General features: G+C 49.8%; 1 protein-coding gene across 1 annotated transcript in view; it reads left to right on the top strand.

Moving 5' to 3' along the window:
• Positions 1-2,712: 2,712 nt before the first annotated feature.
• LOC102872148 (protein Wnt-7a-like) overlaps positions 2,713-22,178 on the top strand; it is a 102,165-nt gene continuing 82,699 nt past the window's right edge. The window contains exons 1-2 of the mRNA XM_006901369.1: positions 2,713-2,783; positions 9,003-9,229. Coding sequence (XP_006901431.1) covers positions 2,713-2,783; positions 9,003-9,229 — 298 coding nt within the window. The remainder of the gene's footprint in view (positions 2,784-9,002; positions 9,230-22,178) is intronic.

The raw sequence follows: 22,178 nt of genomic DNA, 5'->3' as shown, positions 1-22,178 counted from the left end.
CCATGTGGGCTCAGGGCTCCTGCATTAATTCAGCAAACAAAGCAGAAGCCACATTGTCTTTTCTTACCAAGCCCTGAAAATCTTGAGTGGTCACTCTTGTTGGACTTCCTTGGTTGAGGCAGTAACTAACCACTTGTAACTTTCAAGGCTGAAGAAACAGAGCAAAAAATTATTCTTATTATTAGTTGTAATGGAAATTTACAGAAACTCTGGATTTCCATTCATTCATTGTTGTACTTTTCTCCCTACCTCCCCTTCCCCCTTCCCCCTCCCCAGTTCGCTCTTCTCTTTGAAAAGTAAAAGAAAAATTCTTTCATTGTTATACAATCTTTTCCCCAAGTCCCCTCCACTGTGCAGCCTTCATTCTGGACTCCTGTCATGAGAATAATACCTAATCACATGTCTCTTTTAAATAGTTTTCTCTCTCATCTGTTTCAATGCAGTATTTGTCAAGTGCTGTGAGTTGAATAAGACTCCTAGAAATCCTATGAACAATAGATCTGAACTCTGTCCTTTGCTGCACCATCCTTAATCATCCTCTACACATTTGACTCCTTTGTAGCAGGTACTGCATCTGCATCTGTCCATTTTGTTCAAAGTCTTCTCTTTTGCCACCCTTCCACCTTTCTAAGCGTGATCCCGTTTCAAGGGATAACCTCTTCTAACAACATGTCCAAAACAAGTGAGATGAAGCTTCACTATCTTTGTCTCCAAGGAACATTCTGGTTGCACCTTCCCCAAGACCTACATATTTATCTTTTTGGCAGTCAGTGGGCTATCCAGAGCTCTTCTCCAACACCACATCTCAAATGCATTGATTCTTGGTCTGTTATCCTTACTCACTGTCTAGCTGTTTGGAAAGACTAAATGGGAAGAATGTCAGATAATTCTGTGGTCATGTTTGAAACTGCTACCCTAATACAAACCATGCTTATCTGGTACCTGGATCCATGCCATGCATAATCTCCTTGGTCTTCCTGGCTCCACTCTGCCTAGCCCGGCCCATTTTCCCTCTCCTTCTCAGGCATCCTTCACAGGGAAACCAAATGCAGCCTTTTAACACAAAAATCAGATGACTCACCCTATCAGTGCCTTTCTATTGAACTTAAAGCAAATCCCAAGCTTCTTGACAGCCTCATAGTTCGACATATCTCTTTCCCCCTCTCAATCTTCTTTCTCTTTCTTGGGTAAAGCTCACACAGTTGCCTCCTAAGAAGCTGGGCTATCAATCTGGGGACAGAGTACTATGTCCACCTAGAAACTTCTGCACTTTGTTAGGAATTCTGGATCCCACCTCTTTGTCATTTAGGTTTCAGCTTGAATGCCACTTCTTCAAATGGGCCCCAGATCGGAACTAAACGCATTACCATGTTCTCTCTCCCACTCTGTCTTGTTCTCTTCCTGACTCCCTGTGTGCGTGAAACAATCTGATGTTATGGGCTGTCTCCTTCACTAGCTCCAAGGGAGAAGGGACCTCGTCCTTGCTCCTCATGAATGGATAAGCAGGTGCTCTGCTGGAAGGAGCGTGTGTGTTCTGGGATGGAGGTGGACTAAGGGACATCGTATTTAGAACGATGATGCTTAAGGACTGACAGGCCTGGGTGGCAGGGGAGAACTGGCACACTCCTTTTGCAATGTAGCTTTGTCACCTCACTCCCTGCTGACTTTGAGAAATCATCTTTACCTCCCTGAACCTCAACTTTTCAGGCTATATCTTAAGTGCAATAGGCTTCTAATTCTTTGGATTGGGGTGTATATAAAAGGAAGGGACCAGCCTCTCAGGTGAGTGCAGACCCTCCAACGCCCTATAATCCTCTGGAGCCAGACCCAGCTGCACCGCCCGACGGGTCCACCAGGTGTCACCGCGCGCGCGCGCAGGGCATCAGAGCCCCGCGCCTTCCAGCGGCATCAGCGCCGGTTGTCTCCGCTCCAGTGTGGACAGCAGGTCTCACCCGGACCAGGACTATCTGCAGGGGGCGGGCCCTGAGGATCCTGCTTCACCTGGCTACCCACCTGCTGCCTTTCTCCAGATAAGCCAGGGAACGGGAGTGTAGACGGAGTCAGTTATCCCTTATTTTGGAAAGGGGGCACCTCTGGTCACCTCCCCTCGAAGCCGAGCTCAGCAGCCCGCAGGACAAGTGGAAGCCAGGCGGGCTGGGGCTGGGGCGGCGTGCGCTCTGTCGCCTTCCTCTACCCGGCCTCTGCGCGTTCAGGGTGCGCCCCTTGTCCGAGGGCAGCCCTAGGTGCCTTCTTGTCCCGCAACGTGCCGTTTAGCGGCGGGTGCGGGGTGGGTGCACTCCTAGGTCCTCCCCGCCCCGTGCAGGAGGTGGGAGCCTCGGGAGCGCGCGGGACAGGCGGCCCGTCCCCAGGGCGCGGGGTGCGGGGCGGGCGCTCCGGGAGGCGGGAGGCTTGGGGTGGGGGCTGGGCGGGGCGGCGGCGCCCCTGCGCTCCGAGCGCTGCACACTCGCACCGGCCGCTCGCGGAGAGCCCGGCGTCGCCTGGCGCAGCGCTTGCTCCTCCCTCCCTCCTCCCGCTCCGCGGCGCCCTTGCTCCCTGCGAGGCTCAGGCGCGGGGCGCGAACCGGAGCGCGGACGGACCGACGGCCGGGACGCGTCGGCAGCGCCTTCCGGCGGGCTATGCGGATTGGCCCGCCGGGGCTGGCCCGCGGGATACACGCAGCCCTGCCCGCGGCCCCGGCGGCCAGCGGGGACTATGAACCGGAAAGCGCGGCGCTGCCTGGGCCACCTCTTTCTCAGCCTGGGCATGGTCTACCTCCGGATCGGGTAAGGCCCCTCTGCGCGGCTCCCAGCAAAGTTATAGCTGCCCAGGGCGGGGGGTGTGGTGCTGCGCGCAGGCTGGTGCGGGCCGCTGCGTTCTCGCGCGGAGTGGGCGCGGTGCACCAAGCGGTGGGCACACAAAGACCCCCGCAGCAGGCCACCCCTAGAGACATAGGCAAAGGGATGAGCTCTTCCAAGGATGTCCAAGCCCGGAGGCTCCCAGAACCAGAGAACCCCTGGCTTGAGGGACTGGAGAGGACCGGCTGCTGCACGGGGCCAATTTTTCCCAAGGACCCTCCAGGCCCGGGCACAGGGACAGCAGGTGCAGCAGGGTCGCTGAGCCAGGACCTTATCCTCTCCCGAGGTCCCCTGAGCTTCCGCTGCCGGTGGCGGGGACTCTGCGCGGCGCAGGGAGGCGCGATCGCTCTCAGCCCCTCTTAGAAGCTGGGCACCCTTGGTGCACCCTTGATTTGCAGCGTCCAGTCCCTGCAGTTCCCCAGAAGGTGAGGCGCTGGCTGGATCACAGAGGCACCTACTGCCGTGCAGAGTCCTGCAGCATTGTATTTCCAGGGACACCCCACCCCCAGATTTCCAGAAACCTCTCCCAGGCGGATACCCAGGGGGATTCTCCCACCCTCATCAAACACACACAAAGATAGAGAGAGGTGATCCGAGACAGCCTGGAGACGCTCTGGAAGACTAAGGAGAGGTGGACACCTCTGCCCTAGGCGGTGTGCCTTTGGGGCGCATTTCTGTGGAGATGGGGCTTGAGGCCCAATTCCAGCTGGACCGGGGAGGTGGTTCAGACCAGGCCTGGGGCCACAGTTTTAAGGCTGGTCACGCACCCTTTGTGCTTGAGGGATAATACATGAGAAGTGTAGGGGTTTGGAGGATTTTAGGGGTTCCTGGAGGTGCTGAAGCCTTGGCCAGGTTCACACAACCTGCTTCCTCACCCCGCCCCCAGGAGGGGACACCCGCTCACCACCTCTTTTGGAAAGGGGGTGTGCTGTGAGGTCTGTGGCAGGGGCTGGCAGGGGCTGTGGGGTGTGTGTGGCAGGCCCTTTGTGTGCTGTCTGTCGCCCCTCCTCACTTCCAAACCATGCGTCTTCGGAGTGGGGATTCGAGTGGACTGGGCACTCGGCGGCCAGCAGGTGCTCCGTGAGCCGAGGAGGCAGCTGGCGGCGGCGCTCCGGTCGAGGGGCGGGTGTGCGGCTCCTGGTGTGCTGCTCCGTGTGTTTTAAGTGTTATTGATTCGCCGCGTCTGGGCGGTTTTTTCTCTCTTTCTCTGCTTTAATCTTCGTCTTGGCCCGCACCCTGCAGCTCAGCATCCAGGAAGCTGGGTCCGGACTGATTGGCGCTGACCTCCGGAGACTTTATCTCCTTTTTAATTAGAAACGGGGCGGAGGGACAGAGGAGAGGAGAGAGAAAGGGAAAGCCTCAGAAAGGACCTCCGCTGGCCCAGCCGGCCCTGCCTCCCCCAGGCTCTGCAGCCTCATTGGCCTGCCTGTAGCTGGGCCCCAGCCTTGAGGGGGAGAGAGCCAAGGAGAATGAAAACCTCCAGGGTAGAGGGCCTCTGCCCTGCTGCCCTCGGAGACACGGAGTTGTAGGAAATCTTTGGGCTGGGATCTTGTGATCTCAGGACCTCATATTATCCATCTGTAAAATGGGCATAGGAAAGAAAGTCTTACCATCCCCAAGAACCCATCTGGGGGCAGACACAACTCACTCCTGCCCTCTGTGGTTCTTGGCACCGCATCTTTTGCCCTCAGCTTTCACTGTATTTGGATGGTTCGGGTACCTCCAACACTCCAACACTAGACCCATGTACAGTTGAATCCAGTCATCATAACGACAACAACGAAATTACCATGTTTATTATGTGCCTGCAAAGTGCTTTTAAGTGTTTTAACTCAATGGATCCTCACAATAACCCCGAGGTAGGTCTAATTAGTCGTCGCTTCCTTTTAGCATGGAAAAGCTGAGTGTAGAGTTGTTGGATACTGTTAAGCCAGCTCCAACCCTATGAAGGACAGAGAAGGTAGAATTTGCCCAGGCGACTCATCTCCTGGCCAAAGGCTTCCTTCCGGGTGTCATGCTCTCAGAGGTCTTGCTTTCACACAAGTTATTCCCATGCACTGAAGGAAGGTTTGTGGAAGTGCCCCCTACGCTGTCTCTCCCCATAGTAGGAATGCCCTAGAAATTCCCCCATCCTTTTGATCCTTTTTGGTGGCCTCGTGGTGAGGAACAGTGCTGCCCACCTGAAGGCACATGGTTCAAATCCAGCAGCTGCTCTGGAAAGATGGATAGTCTCCTCCCGTGCAATTTACTGCCTCTGAAAACCCGTTCAGGGGCAGCTTTGTGCCAGTTCTGACTAGATGGGACCCTTAACCTAAAGCATTTAGGGAGCTGTGGCAGCAAAATCCATGCAGAGTTGTGCTGTTCACCCAAAGGCCACACCTCTCTGATGGCTTGAGCCCATCATCGACCGCAATGGAAAAAATTGGGCAACCCCCTCCTGTACAATTCAGAGCTTTGGAAGCCCACTGGAGGGTCATGCAGGAGAGTGTTCAGATTCTGTGACAATGAGAAGAGTGTTGAGTTGCACCGTGATAAGGAGGCTCTGATGATATAACAGCAAGTTACACCACCGCTCATTTAAAGCCCGTGAGACTTCAGTGGTTTGAATCTGCCAGCTGCTCCCTGGGAGAAAGATGAGCAGTCTCCTCTCATTTTGATCCAGGTTCTTGGAAACCCAGTGGAGGGTGTGCTGTAAGTATATGGAACACTTTTCTGAAGTTTCGCATCTGTTCACTCAGTTGCCAGTGAGTAGACAATCTCCTTGCCCTCAAAGAGCTTATGTTATTATGAGGAAGGCAGGTCCAGCTCACTCCCAGAGTTCATTCCAACTCAGAGGGGCCCTCTGTTGGGTTTCTGAGGCTGTAAATCATTATGGGAGGAGAGCGCACATTTCTTTCCCTTGGAGCAGGTGGTAGCTTCAAACTGCCAACCTGACATGTTACACACTACAAAACACACCTTACAAACAACGACATCAAAGAACAACACCACGAATAACCAGGCTTATCAAATAAACAGACTGGTGTACGGTGCTGGGAAGTCGGTCAGGGTGGCCTGGGAGGTGACCTCGAGGGCACGTGAATCATGTCAAGAGGCTAAGCTTGTGAGGATGAAGGAGTGGGAGAGATTCAAGGAGAGGGGAAGCAGGGACAAAGGGCCATGGCTGGAAGCACCGAGATGTAGCAGGAGCAGAATGAAGCTCAGGAGTGAGGGCATACCCCTGGGTGGGGGGGGGGGAGGTGAGGCTGGCACCCCCCCATCTCTGGGTGCTATTTTTAAAATTTCAAAATGACTCCCCAGTGGCTGGCAGAAAGTGTGTCCCTAATAAATGAAAGCTCTTATTATTACCAAGGTGAAGTGTGAGGGGTGAAGTCCTCTCCTTGCAAGCACTCCGTGGTATTTAGAGGACACTCACGCTTCGTGGCCTGGCTGCAGCATCAGGCTGCTATAGGGTTGGTTTGGGATGACATTGATGTGAGTAATAGCACCCTCTTGGCCAGATACCCAGGGTCTCTCCACCACTAAGGGCGGCCAATCCTGCAGACACCCATCACAGCCAACAACGCCATGCCCCCACCACCCTTGTCTGGACAGCTGTCTGCTCCTGTTCTGGCCGTCCAGTCCTTTTTCCACCAGGGGACTGGATGCTGCTGTGACACTGCCAACAACACCTTCCTAGTACCTGAGAAAATGCCAGCGGAGCCAGCCCTCCCACCTCTCCAATTTCTTTTTTCTAATCCTCCTCACCAGCCCTCCTGGATTTCTTCTGTCCCTCAAACACCCCTCCCCTTGTGCCCCTCTCAGGACTTTGTCCCTTCTCTTCGCTCTGCCCAGAGCTTGTTGTACAGGGCTCCTTCTGGCTATCCAGACCCCCATTCCGTTTGCCTCCTCAGGGAGGTCCTCCTTGATCACCCAGCTGAAATGCCCCTCTCCTTTCCCTCCTCACTGTCCTGCCTGCTCTCAAACACCTTGCCACTGTTCCTTCCTCATTGCATTGCTGGCTTGTTGTTATTGTTGTGGACTGTCAAGTTGGAACTGACCCATACCTGACCCTCCGGTGGACTTTCAGAGGCAGTTAATCGCACGGGAGGTGATTGCCCATCCTTCTCCCATGGAGCAGCTGGTGGCCTCGAACTGTGTGCCTTTGGGATTGCAGTGCAGCTTCCTGCCACTAGGCTACCGGAGCTGCCTCATCACTGGCTGGAAGGGGCCCATTTTTAGCTCTGCCTTGTGCACTGTCTCTCTCCATAGATAAGATGCATCCCCGAAGGGGAGGTGCTGTCCAACACATGAGTTGTTTTTGTACGTACTGTGGAGTCGGAACTCATAACTGACTCTCCAGTAAAATTTCAGAGGCAGTAAATTGCATGGAAGGAGACTGCTCAGCTTTTTCTCCCACAGAGCAACTAGTGGAATCAAACTATATGCCTTTGGGTTGGCAGTGCAACTCCTTACCACCAAGCCACCAGAACTCCCTCAACACATGAGGGAGGAGAGGTCAGTACATGAGTGACTGAAGTGAAGATAGGAACTCTGGCCTTAAGAGCCATCCCCTCCCTCCAGGCCAGCTGTTTGCCTGGTGGTGAGTTGTTACCCATTGGCTACACAAGGAAAATACTAGCACACCTCGTTATGTTGTTGTTATGTGCCGTCGAGTCGCTTGCGACTCATAGCGACCCTATGTACAACAGCCCTAAACTCTGCTCTGTCCTGTGCCAATCGCACTGTCTCTGACACTCCCATCCCGATTATCCCAGTCACTGAATCAATCCACCTCATAGAGGGCCTTCCCCTCCTGCACCGTCCCTCCACCCTCCCAAGCATGATGTCCTTCTCCAAGGACCAGTCTCCACCTCATTATAGTTACTTTTAAAACTTTTGGGTTTGTTGTTATTGTTTATAAAACATCACATGCACAAAGGTGCATATGTGACATGTTAACAAAGACATGCTAACAATAGATATCTGTGTACTGCTCCCCCTTTAGAAAAAGAAAGGGCCCCCTTTTTCAAAAAGTTGCAAATAGAGATACCATTTGACCCAGCAATTCCACTACTGGGAATATACCCCAAAGAGACCATAACTGACACCCAAGCAGATATATGAACACTCATGTTTATCACGGCTTTGTTCACAATAGCAAGGAGTTGAAAACAACCTAAGTGCCCATCAACAAATGAATGGATAGAGAAGCTGTGGTATATTCACACAATGGGATACTACGCTCCATTGAAAAACAAGGAACTCATGCAATATTATTCAAAATGGGTGAGCCTGGAAGACATTATGCTGAGTGAAATATCTCAGTCACAAAGGGACAAATACTGCATAGTACCACTGTTGTAAAACAGGACTGACCTTGGGGTTGGGAGGAGACTGAGAAAGATGGGTTCAATAATGTATACTGCATTGAAACAGATGAGGGAGAAAACTGTTTAAAAGGGATATGTGATTAGGTATTATTGTCATGGTAGGAGTCCAGAACGAAGGCTGCATAGTTGAGTGGACCTGGGGGGAGATTGTAAAGCTGTGAAAGAATTTTTTACATTTCAAAGAGAAGAGTGTATTGGGGGGAAGGGGTGGGCAAGGAGAAAAGTGCAGCAATGAATGAATGGAAATCCAAAGTCTGTAAATTTTCATTAAAATTAATAAAAAATGATTCATAATAAAAAAGAAAAAAGGGCTACAGAAAAACCTTGTAGTTTATATTCTTTTTAAAAAAATTTCATTTTTATAGTTTTTATTCTTATCTTTTACGTTTTAGTCTAATCAATCATTGTTAACTCCTAAAAAATATAGGGTTTGATCCGCTTTGTTTTAAAATTTCATCTAAATTGAATCCTCCTGTAAATACGAAGGTGACTCGTCTTCATTGCTTAACATTGTGTTTGTGACACGTATCATCTTTGATTCTCGTATCTGAGATGGAAACAAAGCTTCGCTAGTATTGTGTGTACACATCAGTAGAGGCACCTGCGTGGGAAGGATGCAGCATATCCATGGGTTGGAGATGAAGGATTCCTGGAGCTAGGAGGTCCCTGGGAATGGAGAGTTCTTGGCCATTTTGGGAGATGGCCGCCAGGGAGGGGCTTCAGGCCGTGCCCTCCACCTGCTGACCTAATGCTCCGTCTCTCTGTCCCTCTCCAGTGGCTTCTCCTCCGTGGTCGCTCTGGGCGCGAGCATCATCTGTAATAAGATTCCTGGCCTGGCTCCCAGACAGCGGGCGATCTGCCAGAGCCGGCCCGACGCCATTATCGTCATTGGAGAAGGATCCCAAATGGGCCTGGACGAGTGTCAGTTTCAGTTCCGCAATGGCCGCTGGAACTGCTCGGCGCTGGGCGAGCGCACCGTCTTCGGCAAGGAGCTCAAAGTGGGTATGTGCTCCCTGTCACCCTAAAGACAGCCAGGCTACGTAAGACTGGAACACCCTCTGCCCCGTGCCAGACCTGCCCAGGCTGCTAGACTAACCCCATAGAGACCTGCCCCTTGCTGGACGTGCCTCATTCAGGACCTGCCCCACGCTGCACATGCCCAGTGCCACTAGACTTGCTACTAGGCCTGCCCTTCAGACTGCGAGTGGGACCCTTCAGGTGCCACAACTTGACTTCAGGATTCCGGGTCAATGCATCTCACCACCCCTGGGGGTTTGTTGGTAAAGTGTCCATCAGGAGCTAGTGGCCCAGATGCTAGCTAGGTGGTGATGTTTTTAAAATGGAAATCCTGAACTGACACTTTGCTGTTGTTCCAACAACTTACTTTACTGGGTTCCTTTGAAGACGTGAGGGGTCCGACAGTAGCTTACTCGAGTTCCTGCATAGTCCTCATGGCTTGGAGCTGAGGGAGCAGCTTCATTCAGGTGGGACCAGGGTGCCTCTGCATGGTCCCCTTCAGTTTCTGTTGTCGCAATGCCCAGCCTGCTCAGTTCATGTCCATGCTGGCGCGGCCTCGGGGGCATTTGATTTTACAACCCCAGTTTTATGGGGATAGCATTTGTGCGCACACACATGCAGAGTCTTGGGTCATGAGTTTGATTTCTGAAGTGATTGTGAGAAAAGTTTGAGTGGAAAAGAGAGTGACTCTGTGACAGAGAGTGGCCCTGGCAACTTGGAGGCACCAGTGCTGGGAAGGCTGTGCTGTGTGTCTTCTCACGTGCTTGTGACTGGTCTTGGGGAAGGAACAGAATGTACATTTAATTTTAAGTCACAAATTCTCTGAAAATCAACCATGAGGTCTTGAGCTGAATCCAGTGATCCACCCTGCCTGTTTAGCTGATCAGAGGGCATCCTGATTGCTTCCTGTCCCTCAACCCGCCTCCCCAAAGGTCTACAGATCTCATTGGTGCCAGGAAAGTCCTTGCCGAGTCCATCCACTTCTCTGCATCGTCATTGCTTCCCCTGTGTGTGCTGCAGTCTCTGGCCTCAGCTGACTGCTTTGTGGATCCCTCTTTCCTGCCCCTCCTGAAAACCCTCTCTCAGGTGGTGACTCCCCATTTTATCAGATTAAAATCCCAAGTGCTCATCAGGATGTTGCTCAGTCTCTTCTGGTCCGTCCTCCCCCAGCCCTCACTTGCTCCCTTGGTCAGTCTCTTGCTTCCTAAACACTCTGCTTTCTGTCTGCTCTGGGATCCCAGGGCTTGCCTTGCCTGTGTCTTATACCCTCTTCACAGCCTGCACCCCTCACTCCTGTTCTCTGCATGGATCACCCCCTTGCGTCATTGAGCCCTCTGCCATTCAAGTCTTCCATGATCACCCTGCAGCTCCGTTCCTTGTGCTGTCTGAGTCAACTCAAAGCCTGTTTGGGGAGGACTCTCCAGCCGCATGGTCTCCCTGGCCATGCTCACCACGGAATCAGGGTTTCCATCTCCCTCTTGTAGGAAGGAAAAGCAGAGTCACCTCAGGGTTATGTGGCAGGTGGTGTTTGTCCCCACATTCCCTCAGGGGTTTCATGCTCCACAGGGAGCTGAGATAGGACTCCTTGGGTTGAAAGCCCCCCTGACAAGGATGGTGCTTTCCCTCACTCCCTTCCCAGGATCTTTGCTGAGCATCCTCTGCTTTTCATGCCCCTCTTCCCAACCCAGGGATTCACTGTCCAGGTGGACACCATGAACAGACAAAGGGTGGGCCTGCCCCAGCCCACACTGCTAGGTGGCAGTAATACTGAGACTTTCTAAATCATTGAAGTCCCGGGCTGTGAATGTGGCCAGTCTGACCCCATCCATGTGTTTTTGGTCTTTAGCTCAGATCCCTCCTCCTGGGACCCACGCCTGAGTTCTGGCATTCGTTTTAAATATTCCTGATCTAGAGAGTGCTACCGATGAGGAAACTGAGACTCGGAAAGGATTTACCCATATTGACAAAATGAAAGCAGGGTTTCCCAGCATTGAGTTTATCCCAGCATCACCGGTAGGCTCTGACTAGTCGATGCTGCTGGGGTGGGCAGAGGGCTGCAGTTAAGAGGAGGGCCAGCTTCCACGTCAGGCTGTCTGCATCTGACTGAGAGGCCCAGTGTAGGCCAAGGAGGACAGATGCCATCAGGATACACCAATAAGGACTAGAATCCTGGGCCAGGGGGCATTCAAGCCACCCTGGGCGGGCCTGGGGACAGCGGGCATTCCAGCAGAGATGACCTGGAGAAGACACGGGGACCGTATGCAAGGGGACCAGGTCTGTAAGGCCTGGAGGGAGAGTGGGTATTCTGAGGACTTTGGGTTTCTAGGTGTGTGGGATTGAAGAACTGTGAATGTGGGAATAGCTCACCATTGTATGGGACAAACCAGATGAAATTTTCACTTATCTAATGCATTTTTTTTAACCTATAATAACGGCGAAATCAAATCCTTCAACTTCATAAAAAGTCCTAGAAGATTGACCCAAGGCTGAGTGGGGCCCAGAATGAATTCATTCATTGTTGTTGTGTATTCTCAAATTGGAAATGACCTTGAGTAGCTGGCCCTGCAATGGGTTTTCCGAGACAGGAAATATCACGGGAGGAGGTTGCCCATCCTTCTCCTGCTCGTGGATTCTGGTGGAGCATCTTGCGGGTTTGAAGCACGTATCTTTACATCGGCAGCACAATCATTACTGCTAGGCCACTCCCTGTCCACCCATTAGACTATTTACCAATGAATTGATTCATTCATGCATTCTTTAAGTTCTGGTTTAGTACGTGTTGTGGCTAGAATGTACCTGATGGTACATACCTGATGGTATGGTGCAACAGTCCCCCAAGCACCCCACAAGGGAAGCCCTTGTGATCTTGTTCCGTAAAGAATATAACCAAGAAAGCCCAATGGAGCAGTTCTGCCCTCAGCACATAGATCACCAAGTGTCTGTTCAGTGGTGACAGCCTGGTTTTTGGTGTGTTGTGACTGGAGGCACTGCTTCAGTGTGTGATGTTAGGGAGGGGACCTCTGGACCCCTGAGAATGCCTGAGGGAATGATCCAGGGACAGTGTGTCTGAGGGAAGAGCATTCCAGGAAAAGGCAATTGTACATGCAAGGGCCCTGCGGTTGGAACATGTTGAGGATTTGAGAAGGAGGGAGGGAACTAGTGTGATAGTATTAGAATAAGAAAGGAAAGAGTAAGAGGATCTGAGATCAAAGAGGGAGCGAGGGGTTAGGTGGTGTGGCCTTTGTCAAGCTGAGGTGACAGGTTTAGGTGTTGCTCCATGTGAATGGAGAGCTGTTAGATGAATGAGAGCATCTGTAGTTGCTGATCGGAGAATCAGCGACAGGCGAGGGTGGGAGTCAAGAGTCCACCCCAGTCTTCCTGCGATGCAGTGACCATGGTGGGGACCCAAGTGGTGACAGTGGAGGTCTGGTTTGGAAGTGAGCTGCTGCAATGGATGGAGGGAGGCTTACGTCCTGGAGTCAGTTAGGAAGCCCTGATCCTGCTCTGGGGCTTCTTATGGGGTGAATTTGGATCAGAGGAGATGACGCCAAGGGAAAGCTCAAAGATGGCTCCAGGAGTCTCAGAAGTAATCTCTCCTCTCTGCATTAATTTCTTAAAATGTAAACAGGTATTGATTGAGGATGCCAAGAATCAAGCCCTGAATTCAGGCTTCTGGGGCTCTTGTCAGTGGGGTGCCCTTTGCTGAGAGAGACCAGACCATGTTGGTGGGCAATCAGGAGTGTGGTCACTGATTCGCAGAGCTCTCGCCATCAGGTCTGTGCACTGGACAACAGGAAGGCAAGAGGAGTGGACACATGGTGTTAGGTGTTGTTGAGTTGACCTTGACCCGTGGTGACCTCATGAACAGTGGATCTGTACCCTGCTCTATCCTGTGCCACCCTCATCACCTCTGATATACTCGTGCCCATTGTTACAATCACTGTGTCAATCCATCTCATAGAGGACCGTCTTCTCTTTCTCTGACCCTCCACGTTTCCCAGCATGATGTTTTTTTTCCCAACTACCTGCCCCTCATAACAACATGCCCAAAATATGTGGGCTGAAGCTCACTACTCTTGCCTGCATGGAGTACCTGGCTTCGCTTTCTACAAGATGTGTTTATCCTTTAGGCAGGCCATGGGATAGTCCGTACTCTTCACTAACACCACAACTCAAAGGTATTCATTTTCCTCTGTTTCCCTTAGTCATTCCCAACTTTCAGATGCATATAGTGAGTAATTGAAAAGATCATGGATTGAATGAGATGCAACTTCATCTTTAAACAGATGTCACTGCTCCTTTTACAACTTTCCAGCATTCCCTCGCCATCCCTCCACTTACCTAGCAGTGGCCAGAACCTAGCCACATGACCACATTTAGCTGCAAGGGAATCTGAGAGTACAGGGAATTTTTTATTACAAGTGGCCGTGTGTGGAGTTAGTAATCTATGCCTAAGGAGAAAGGAGAACAGGGGGGTTCAAGGTGGACAGCAAGTCCCTATCAGAGTTCCTCTGTTCTGTGCTTGAGCCTGAAGGCTTGCCCTCCACCCACTTTACCCCCTCTGCCTGTGCTTTATGGCTCTGTCTCTTTTGAGGTGTAGGGATTTTACAGCTCAGGCCTGAGGGGAAGGCAGTGGTTATGGACAAGCCAAGGCCTTCTTAGCTGCTAGAACCAGAGTCCCAATTCAAGCCATGCTAGATGAGAAGACTGTTTATGTGCCTGTTGTTGTTAGGTACCATCGAGTCAGAACAGACTCATAGCTGATCCTCCAGCAGGTTTTCAGAGGCTGTAAATCGCATTAGAGGAGATTGCCCCCTCAGAGCTGTTGGTGGATTCGAACTACTTACCTTTGAGGTGGAAGCAACAACAGCTTACCACTAAGCCTCCAGACCTTGCTGTTTGATTGCCTACGTAACTGGAAACCAGGAAGTAGTGTTTGCTTTTGGCGTTGCTTGGGTCTAAGGTGATGTTGGTGTCTTGTGCAACCTCCTCTTGGGAAAGCAAGAAGGGAGTTCCAGTTCCTGCATCCCTGAATTGATGTCGGCGAAGGACACAGAATGTATGAACAAGCAAATTGTTTTAAAAGAACTACAACCAGAATGCTCCTCAGAAGTGACGATGGAGAGACTCTAACTTTGGACAAGTCATCAGGAAAGACTGAAAGAAAAGGACATCTCATTTGGTAAAGGAGTGGGCCAGTGAGATGGGAGGGGCTCCTCAATGAGATGGAATGATACGGTAGTCACACAAATGGCTCTCGTGTGTTGACGCCCGTGGAGATGACGCAGGACTGGGCAGTGTTTCGTTCTGCTGGATGTAGGTCCCAGTTTGTTGGAGCTGATTGGATGACATCTAACAACAAAGTGTGAACGCTCACCCGGGCCTCAACCATGTTGAATTCCACTCTCCTGAGCCAGCGGAGTTGGCCCAGTGCTGTTTCAGCACGTGGCGCAGTCCACGTTTCCTTTATCCTTGGTGGGAGGGGAAATGCTTCCTGCCTGTGGTCTCATTTGCACATGTCTGATGAGTGATATAGGGAGCTCTGGAGGTCTTGTCCCAAGCGAGCTGTGTGCTGCTCGCCTGAAGGATGCACTTGTTTGGCGGTTCAAATCCACCAGCTGCTCTTTGAAAGAAAGATGTACAGTCCTTTTCTGTGCAACTTAAAGCCACAGAAGCCTGATTGGGGCGTGGGGGAGAAGGTGTCAGCTATGAGATGGACTCTACTTGATGACAATGACTTTGACTTTTAGAAGTGATGTGATTGTGACCTTCCTCCTTCTCTAACTGCATGTATTTCCTCTTTGGTGGGTTGCCTATTGCTCCCTTTTCCTGTTGGAGCTGTGTCCTCCCTTCAGGCTTGAGCATCCATGCTTGTTCTGTAGTCATGGTATCACAGTGAGAGGGCTGCGTTAGGAGAAAAAAGCGAGTCCCTCCTGCCTTTGTCATTCATCTTCTCACTGAGGGTCGAGATGAGCCTGGAGTCAAGACAGCCCTCCCCTATACATGACCCTATTGGATCCTTGTCTGATTCCAGAAGGGGGGTTGTCACTCTCCGTCTTACTCCCTGCCTGGGACAAACAAGGAGCAAGGCTCTTTCGTGGTGGCGCTGAGATGGGTGACGAGTCTCCTCTTGTTACCTGAATTCTTCCCTTCAGGAAAGCCTTAACAATTTGAGGCTCACGTGCTGCCCTTTGCCTGGCAGTGCCATGTCCTGTGGCTGGGCTGTGGGGCATCCAGGAAAGCACTGGAAATAGCCTCAGATCACAAGGCGTCCATCCCAACAAGCGCTGCCTTGCTGATGATTGAACAAAGCCCTCCACCTTTATGACCTCAAGTCTGCCCATCTATAGAATGGAGGAGTCACGTATTCTACCTTGGCAGGACTTTTGGGGGACCCAGCTTAACACATATGGGTGGACTTAACTAGAGTCTTTTTCAGGGGTCTCCATGCCCATCTCATGTGAAGAACAGCCCAAGAAGTTGGGAATACATGTGCTTGGTTTTGTTCTTGGTACAAAAGTCTGATGTGGTCGTCTTAAACTCACTGTTTTTACTCTATCTTATACGTGTGTGTGTGTGTATAAAATATATATATATATATATATATAAAATCCAGAATCTGCCCATTTCTCCCCACTTCCAGAATCTGCCCATTTCTCCCCACTTCCACCAAACATCTATCTTCAGGAAGTCTTCTCCCGGACAGCTATGTTTGCTTCTTCAGACTCCTCCCCTCTGTTGGATCCCCTGGTCAACACAATGACCTAACTTAGCACATTCAGTGTTACGTTCACCATGGTCTCTGTTTCAGAAGACATCCCTTGGCTCTGAGAATCTCACACAAACTCATCCCCTGGTCCTTTCAGGGCCTCTGGGATCTGCATGTGTCCCCCACCTCTTGGACCCATCTCCTCCCTTCCAGCACCACTGGCCGTCCTGCTGTTGAGCCTGCCAAAGCCCTCCCACTGATGCAGGGCCTCTGTACTCACTGTTCCCCTGCCAGGAACTCCTCTCAGATACTAAGTTGACTGCATCATCATTATCCTCCTCCCTGGTGGAGACTACCCACGCCTTCCTAGCACTTTATTACTCCAGGGTAGAGTGCCTGTCTGATCGCCCATTTGTGTAACACGGACAGAGCTACGCTGGCTCCCTGCTCCCTCAGGTACCAGCTGTGGGCCAGATGGGCATGCTTACAGAGTGTCTCACAGGTTCATTGCTGTGGTCACCTTCCCTCAAACAGGTCAAAGCTCCATGAAGGTGATGGAAGCCTTTGACACAGGCTTGGCCCATGCAGGGCACATGGTCACCTCAGGCGGCCTTCCTGTAGATAGGGACACTGTCTGAGATGGGTGCAGACTCTAAGCTGAAGTATCTCGGGCACAAGAGTGGGGCAGAAGAGCACAGAGGCGAGGCAGCTGGTTGGTGATGGGTGACTGGCTGGCTCCCGCATTCTAGTTTTTACTCACTTGGTGCCTTTTCCACAAGGTCTTTCTGGACCATGCATTCAAGAGAGCCTTCCCCAAAACCACCCTGCCCTATTCTCCTTATAGCACCTACCACTTTGGAAATGAGTTTGTTTCTGATGAATTGATGTGCCCCACTTTGGGCCTTCTCCCTTGGTGCCTCATCAACTATCTTCTCCTCTGGGACTCTAGCACCTCATGGAGGTCCTAGTACACAGCAGGCGCTCGATGAACCCAGAGTAATGCAGCACCCTGGCAGGCCATTGCTCCCCTATCAAGTGTGTCCAGTTGCTCCATGCCCCTTGAAGACAAGACCAGTGTTTTGCTTGTCCTCTTGAACCTTATACGCAGAAGTGTTCTGTTTTCTCTATTATATGCTGAATTCTCTACTGACCCACAATAGAGGAATGAGCTTTCATCACTGTGTCATTTCATTTAGATCCATCTTAGCCTGATACTCTCTTTCCCAAAAGTATTTTAAAGTGTGATTCACTAAACTTTTTTTTTAATGCTCCCATACACCTTTGCATAATCTTCAAATGGTGTTGGGATTGATTAGGTCAAGGTCTAGGAAAGACTTGCACAGTGCAAGCCAAGAAGAGCTTGTAACAGGGTCTTTTCTGTAGAACACTAGCTCTCCCACTGCCCCCACAGCCATATACTGCTCTGGGGAGGGAGAGACATTGAGTCTTGTGTGTGATACATTTGGGGAGCTCAGAAAGTTAAACCCCTGCGATTAGAGATTCAAAGTGCCCTCTAGACAACTATGGACCCTAAAAAGCCCTTCACAAAGGAAAAAGCTCTACTGTGTTTTGCCTAGAGTGTCCCCACTCTTCCCTAACCTTGGAACTTCTGACCATTCTGCAGAGCTGACCCAAAGAGGCATCCCCCTGGGAGGCATTGCTCTGAGGACACCTCACAGATTGACTGTACTCTTCACAAGGTTTCTGAGCCAATTGGGAATGGTCCAGAAATCAAGTCACCCATTTCCAATTTCAACATTTCCTCCCAGGCATCCAATAAGGTTACAACTTCGCTTTTGACATCAAGATGTACGTTGAAAATCTTTTCTAGTTAGTATTATTACCCTCCACATTAGCTTAACTCAGGCGTAACGTGCCTTTCTATCCACGTACAAGAAGTGTTCATGTAAATGAGTAATGTACAATATGTAATAAAAAGCATGCGTCTCAAAAGCTAAGTATGTGGTAACTAACTCAATGCCACTGAGTCAGAATTGACTCATAGCTGGCCCTCCGTTGGGTTTTAGATAAAGGCTGTAAGTTATACGTAAAAAGAGTGCCTGTCTTTCTCCTGAAGAGCGACTGGTGACTTTGAACCACCAGAGAGCATGGCCTTTGGTTCACGGGCAGCTTCCTAGTGACTAGGCCACCAGAGCTCCCTTAAAGATATAATAGTTTAAGTTCTTTCTCCCTGAGTGAATTGGCTGAACTCTTACAAGTTAAACGTTCATGATGTAACATGGCATTTGTGTGCATGCACTCCCGCCCCCATCGCCCCCAGCTGCCCTGTGTCCGTCTGTTCCACAGGCATTTCCTAGCATTTTCTGTGTGGTAAATGTTGGAGATCGACAGTGATTCTACCACAGGCTCTGTCCTCAGGAGCTTGACCTGACAGGGATGGGCAGAATCATCACTGAAGTGTGCTGGGTGCTCTGGTAGAGTGAAGGGCACTTGGAGATTAAAAATGACCTGCAGGCTGGCAGAGGTCATGAAGAATGAGTGGTGAGGGTAAGTAGGGCTGATCAATAAGCCAGGCGAGGAAAGCATGATAAAGTATGTGACTCAGCTCTGAAGTGCCTGAAATTCAGAACAGTTTGGGCAGGCTGAGGTGTGTGAGGTAGGAAGGGGAAAAAGGTGAGGCCTAGTCTTCAGGGCTCTGTGTTCTAGACTCAGAGTTTACCTGGGAGAAGGGATTTAATTAGGAGAGAGACAGGATTTAGGAGGACAACCAAATCTTTTGCAGACGTTCTGTTGTTGTGTACCATTGACTCAGAAACAACCCATAGCTGATCTTCTGGTGGATTTTCCAATCCAGTTAATCTCACAGGAGGAGATTGTCCATCCTTCTCCTGAAGAGCAGTGGGTGGATTCAAACTGCATGCCTTCAGGGTTGCAGGGCAACTTCTTACCACTAGGCCACAAATAGAGCTCCTGTATTTCTTAGGTACCGTGAAATCTATTACGATGCCTGGTCATTCTGTGAACTTTCCCTATTCTGTACCATACTCCGTCTTGGATAAATTTGAGCTCACTGATGCAGTCATTATGTCAATCCATGTTTTTGAGAGTTTTCCTCTCTTTCTCTGATCCTCCACCTTTATTTATTGCTTACTGTCCTTTTAAACTTTCAAAAGCATAGATTCTTTTGTTATGCTTATTTTTTGTACAGCTTTCAGATGGATATGGAAGCAGTTGAATCAGTGGATCAGGCCCACTTTCGTTTTTAAACCCACATTCTTGCTTTTCAACCCTTCAGAGCGGTCCTTGACAGCTGGTTTTCTCAATGCAGCGTGTCTTTTCAGCTTGTGACCACTGTTAACTGTGGATGTTGATCGTGGATCCAAGTAAAAGGAAATTATTGACAACTTCAATATTTTCTCTATATTGAATTATTTTCTCTATTGGTCCACTGGTGAGGATTTTTGTTTTCTTCTTCTTAAGATGTAATTAATACTGAAGACTGTAGTCTTTGATCTTCTGCAGGAAGCGCTTCAAGTTCTCTTCCTTTTTAGCAAGCACGGTTGTGTCATCTGCATAACACAGATTGTTGATGAGTTTTCCCTCAGATCCTTCTTTATAGAACCCAGCTTCTCGAATGATTTGTTCTGCGTACAAATAGAATAGATGTGAAGAAAAGACACAACCCTGATGCACCTTTCCTGGGTTTAAACCATGCAGTGTTTCCTGCTTCTGTTTGAACAAATTTGCTTTGTCTTGTGCTGAAGAATGAAGTGATATTTTCTATACATGTGCTCCTGGGGAGGGTGCATTCTTCTCCAAGTGCTCATGGCCACTCTTTGGGCCCCTGCTGCCAGAATTTGTCCAGAGATAAGTACAAGCAATTGAGGATTAGACTCCCAGAGACCATCTTTGTTTGCAACCTAGCAACTTGGATGCATTTCTGGGCTTTCACTCCCAGGAGCATTTGGGTGATGACTTCTGGTCTGGGGCAGCCACTAAGCAGCTCTTTTCCCTGCTGGGCTGGCTGACCAGTCCTCAGGTTCTGTGTCTAGGAATCCATAGGCCTCACAGAAACAACTCCATCTTCCCCCTTTCTTGGCCCATGTGAACAACACAACTAGAAAGCTTTGTAGAATGGGTTTGAAGACCCTTCCAGCAAGAGAGACAGAAGCAAGGGGCAGGCAGCTCCGCTTTCTCCCTGTCATTTCTTAACAATGTGCCATCTCGCCCCAGCAAAAGCCTTATTCTTTCCCTATTCCTGATTAGGATGCAGCTAACAAAGGACTTTTTGTGTCCTGCTATTTTTTTTCTCCCCCCCCCCTTTGCAAACCCCGGTTCATCCTGGGTTTTAGCTCTCCTGACACTATTCTTTGAGCTGAATCTTTTGTTATAATGTTCCCTTTCCAGCTTTCATACAGTAGACCGACAAGAAGGCAGAAACACAGACAGACGGACAGACACACCCACACACAGTCTTTCATTCATCCAGCTATTGAGGCTCCACACATGAATACTTCAGGCCTCCACAAACCATTGGGGTGGACTGATCATTCAATTCAACATGATAAGGATGGATTTGGTGCTGAGCCCCAGCAGAGGGCGGGGACATCAGAAAGTCTCCTCAGAGGAAGGGTTGTTTGAACCATATCTTGAACCATTGGGTCGTTGTCTGCATTCATCAGAGCTGTGCTTTATTGATGCCTTACCAGGTGTGGATCAAAACTTCCATGGCTTGTGACTGATTTAGTCCTTTCAACCCACAGACAGATTACCCAGTAAGCAAGCGCAACATGGGCTTACTTTTCACATTTCTCCACTACATCAAACGTTCTGTTTGTAGGTTGGACTGACTTCTCTCTCTCTCAACCTCACAACACCTTCCTATAAAACATGAGGCTTCCCTTCATATGTACGATCCCTGATAGGGTCAGAACATCAAGGAAACACAGCCCGCTTACTTACTCACTTACTTAGTAGTTTTTAATGAAGTTTCACATGCCTTTCCCCACCTCAAGCATGCCTTGCTTAACTTACTGTTGGATAAGTTCACCCCTCCCAACAACGCTGGAAGGCCGGGAGATTTCATTCCTTTCTGCTGAGAGATGAGGAAACTGAGGCCTGGAGAGGTCAGTGAACTCCCTCCAGCTCTGGCCGCTGCTAGAACCAGGGTGCAGACCTGGTTTACTGGCCTCCGGAGTCATGCTTTGAAAACAGCAGGCTGCTTGCCCTCTCCTTCAGCAGATGGCAGATAAGAAGAGGAGGGTCAGTCCAAGGAAGGGATGGGTAAATGGGGGACAGCCAGTCGTGCCTGGAGTCTTAAGCCAGTGTGGAGACAGGAAGGAGCAGAAGCCGGCAAGGAGGTGGCCTTGCTCAGGGGAATGTTGTTGTTGTTGGGGCCCCTCAAGTCAAACACAATAACTGACTGGAAGAGATCTGTATTTGTTCCCATTCCCTAGAAAGGTGATCCAACTGAATGTGGAAATTCTAGAACACTATCATTAATATCGCAAAATATTGCTAAAGATCACCCAAAACCAGCCAGAATATTACATTGCTAGAGAACTGCCAGAAGTTCGTTGGTCTTAGAAGAGGCCATGGCACCAGGGATATCATTGCTGATGTCACATGGATCTTGGATGAAAGCAGAGAATATCCGAAGAATCCCTATCTGTTTTATTGACTATGCAAATATCATGCAGGGAAAATGTTGCTGAAGATCATCCCAAACCAGCTAGAATATTACACTGATAGAGAACTGCCAGAAGTTCAAGCTGGTCTTAGCAGAAGCCAAGGAATCAAGGACATCAGTGCTGATGTTAGATGGATCTTGGCTGAAAGCAGAGAACACCAGAAGAATGTCTATTTGTGCTTTATTGACTATGAAAAAGCATTTGACTGTGTGTATCATAACAAATTATGGCTAGCATTGAGAAGAATGGGAGTCCCAGAACAATAGGGACTCTTGATTTTTATTTGAGCAAAATTTACAAGACAAATTGTTTTCCATTCACCTATTCATGCACATTTTATTTTATGTCATTGATTGCAAAATTTACAAGGTAATTCTGCTTTCCTCACTCACTCCCTATAATTTCCATTTCCATTAACCCTTACATTCTACCCCTTCATGCCTTCTGGCCTTTATTATTGCTCTTATATAGTTACTTATTTTAAGGAGTGGGGCTTTGCAGTTGCTACTGTTCACCTTATAGGCTTCTCTTTTGTTTGGCTGATGGTTGAGTCATGAGGGTGGGGGTGGTGAGT

This window comes from Elephantulus edwardii, unplaced genomic scaffold (genome assembly GCF_000299155.1).
Source record: "Elephantulus edwardii isolate Elephantulus edwardi_28Jun2011 unplaced genomic scaffold, EleEdw1.0 scaffold00322, whole genome shotgun sequence".
Classification (NCBI taxonomy): Eukaryota; Metazoa; Chordata; class Mammalia; order Macroscelidea; family Macroscelididae; genus Elephantulus; species Elephantulus edwardii.
The sequence above is the reverse complement of the archived record's forward strand: the minus strand, read 5'-3'. Positions and strand labels throughout refer to the sequence as shown.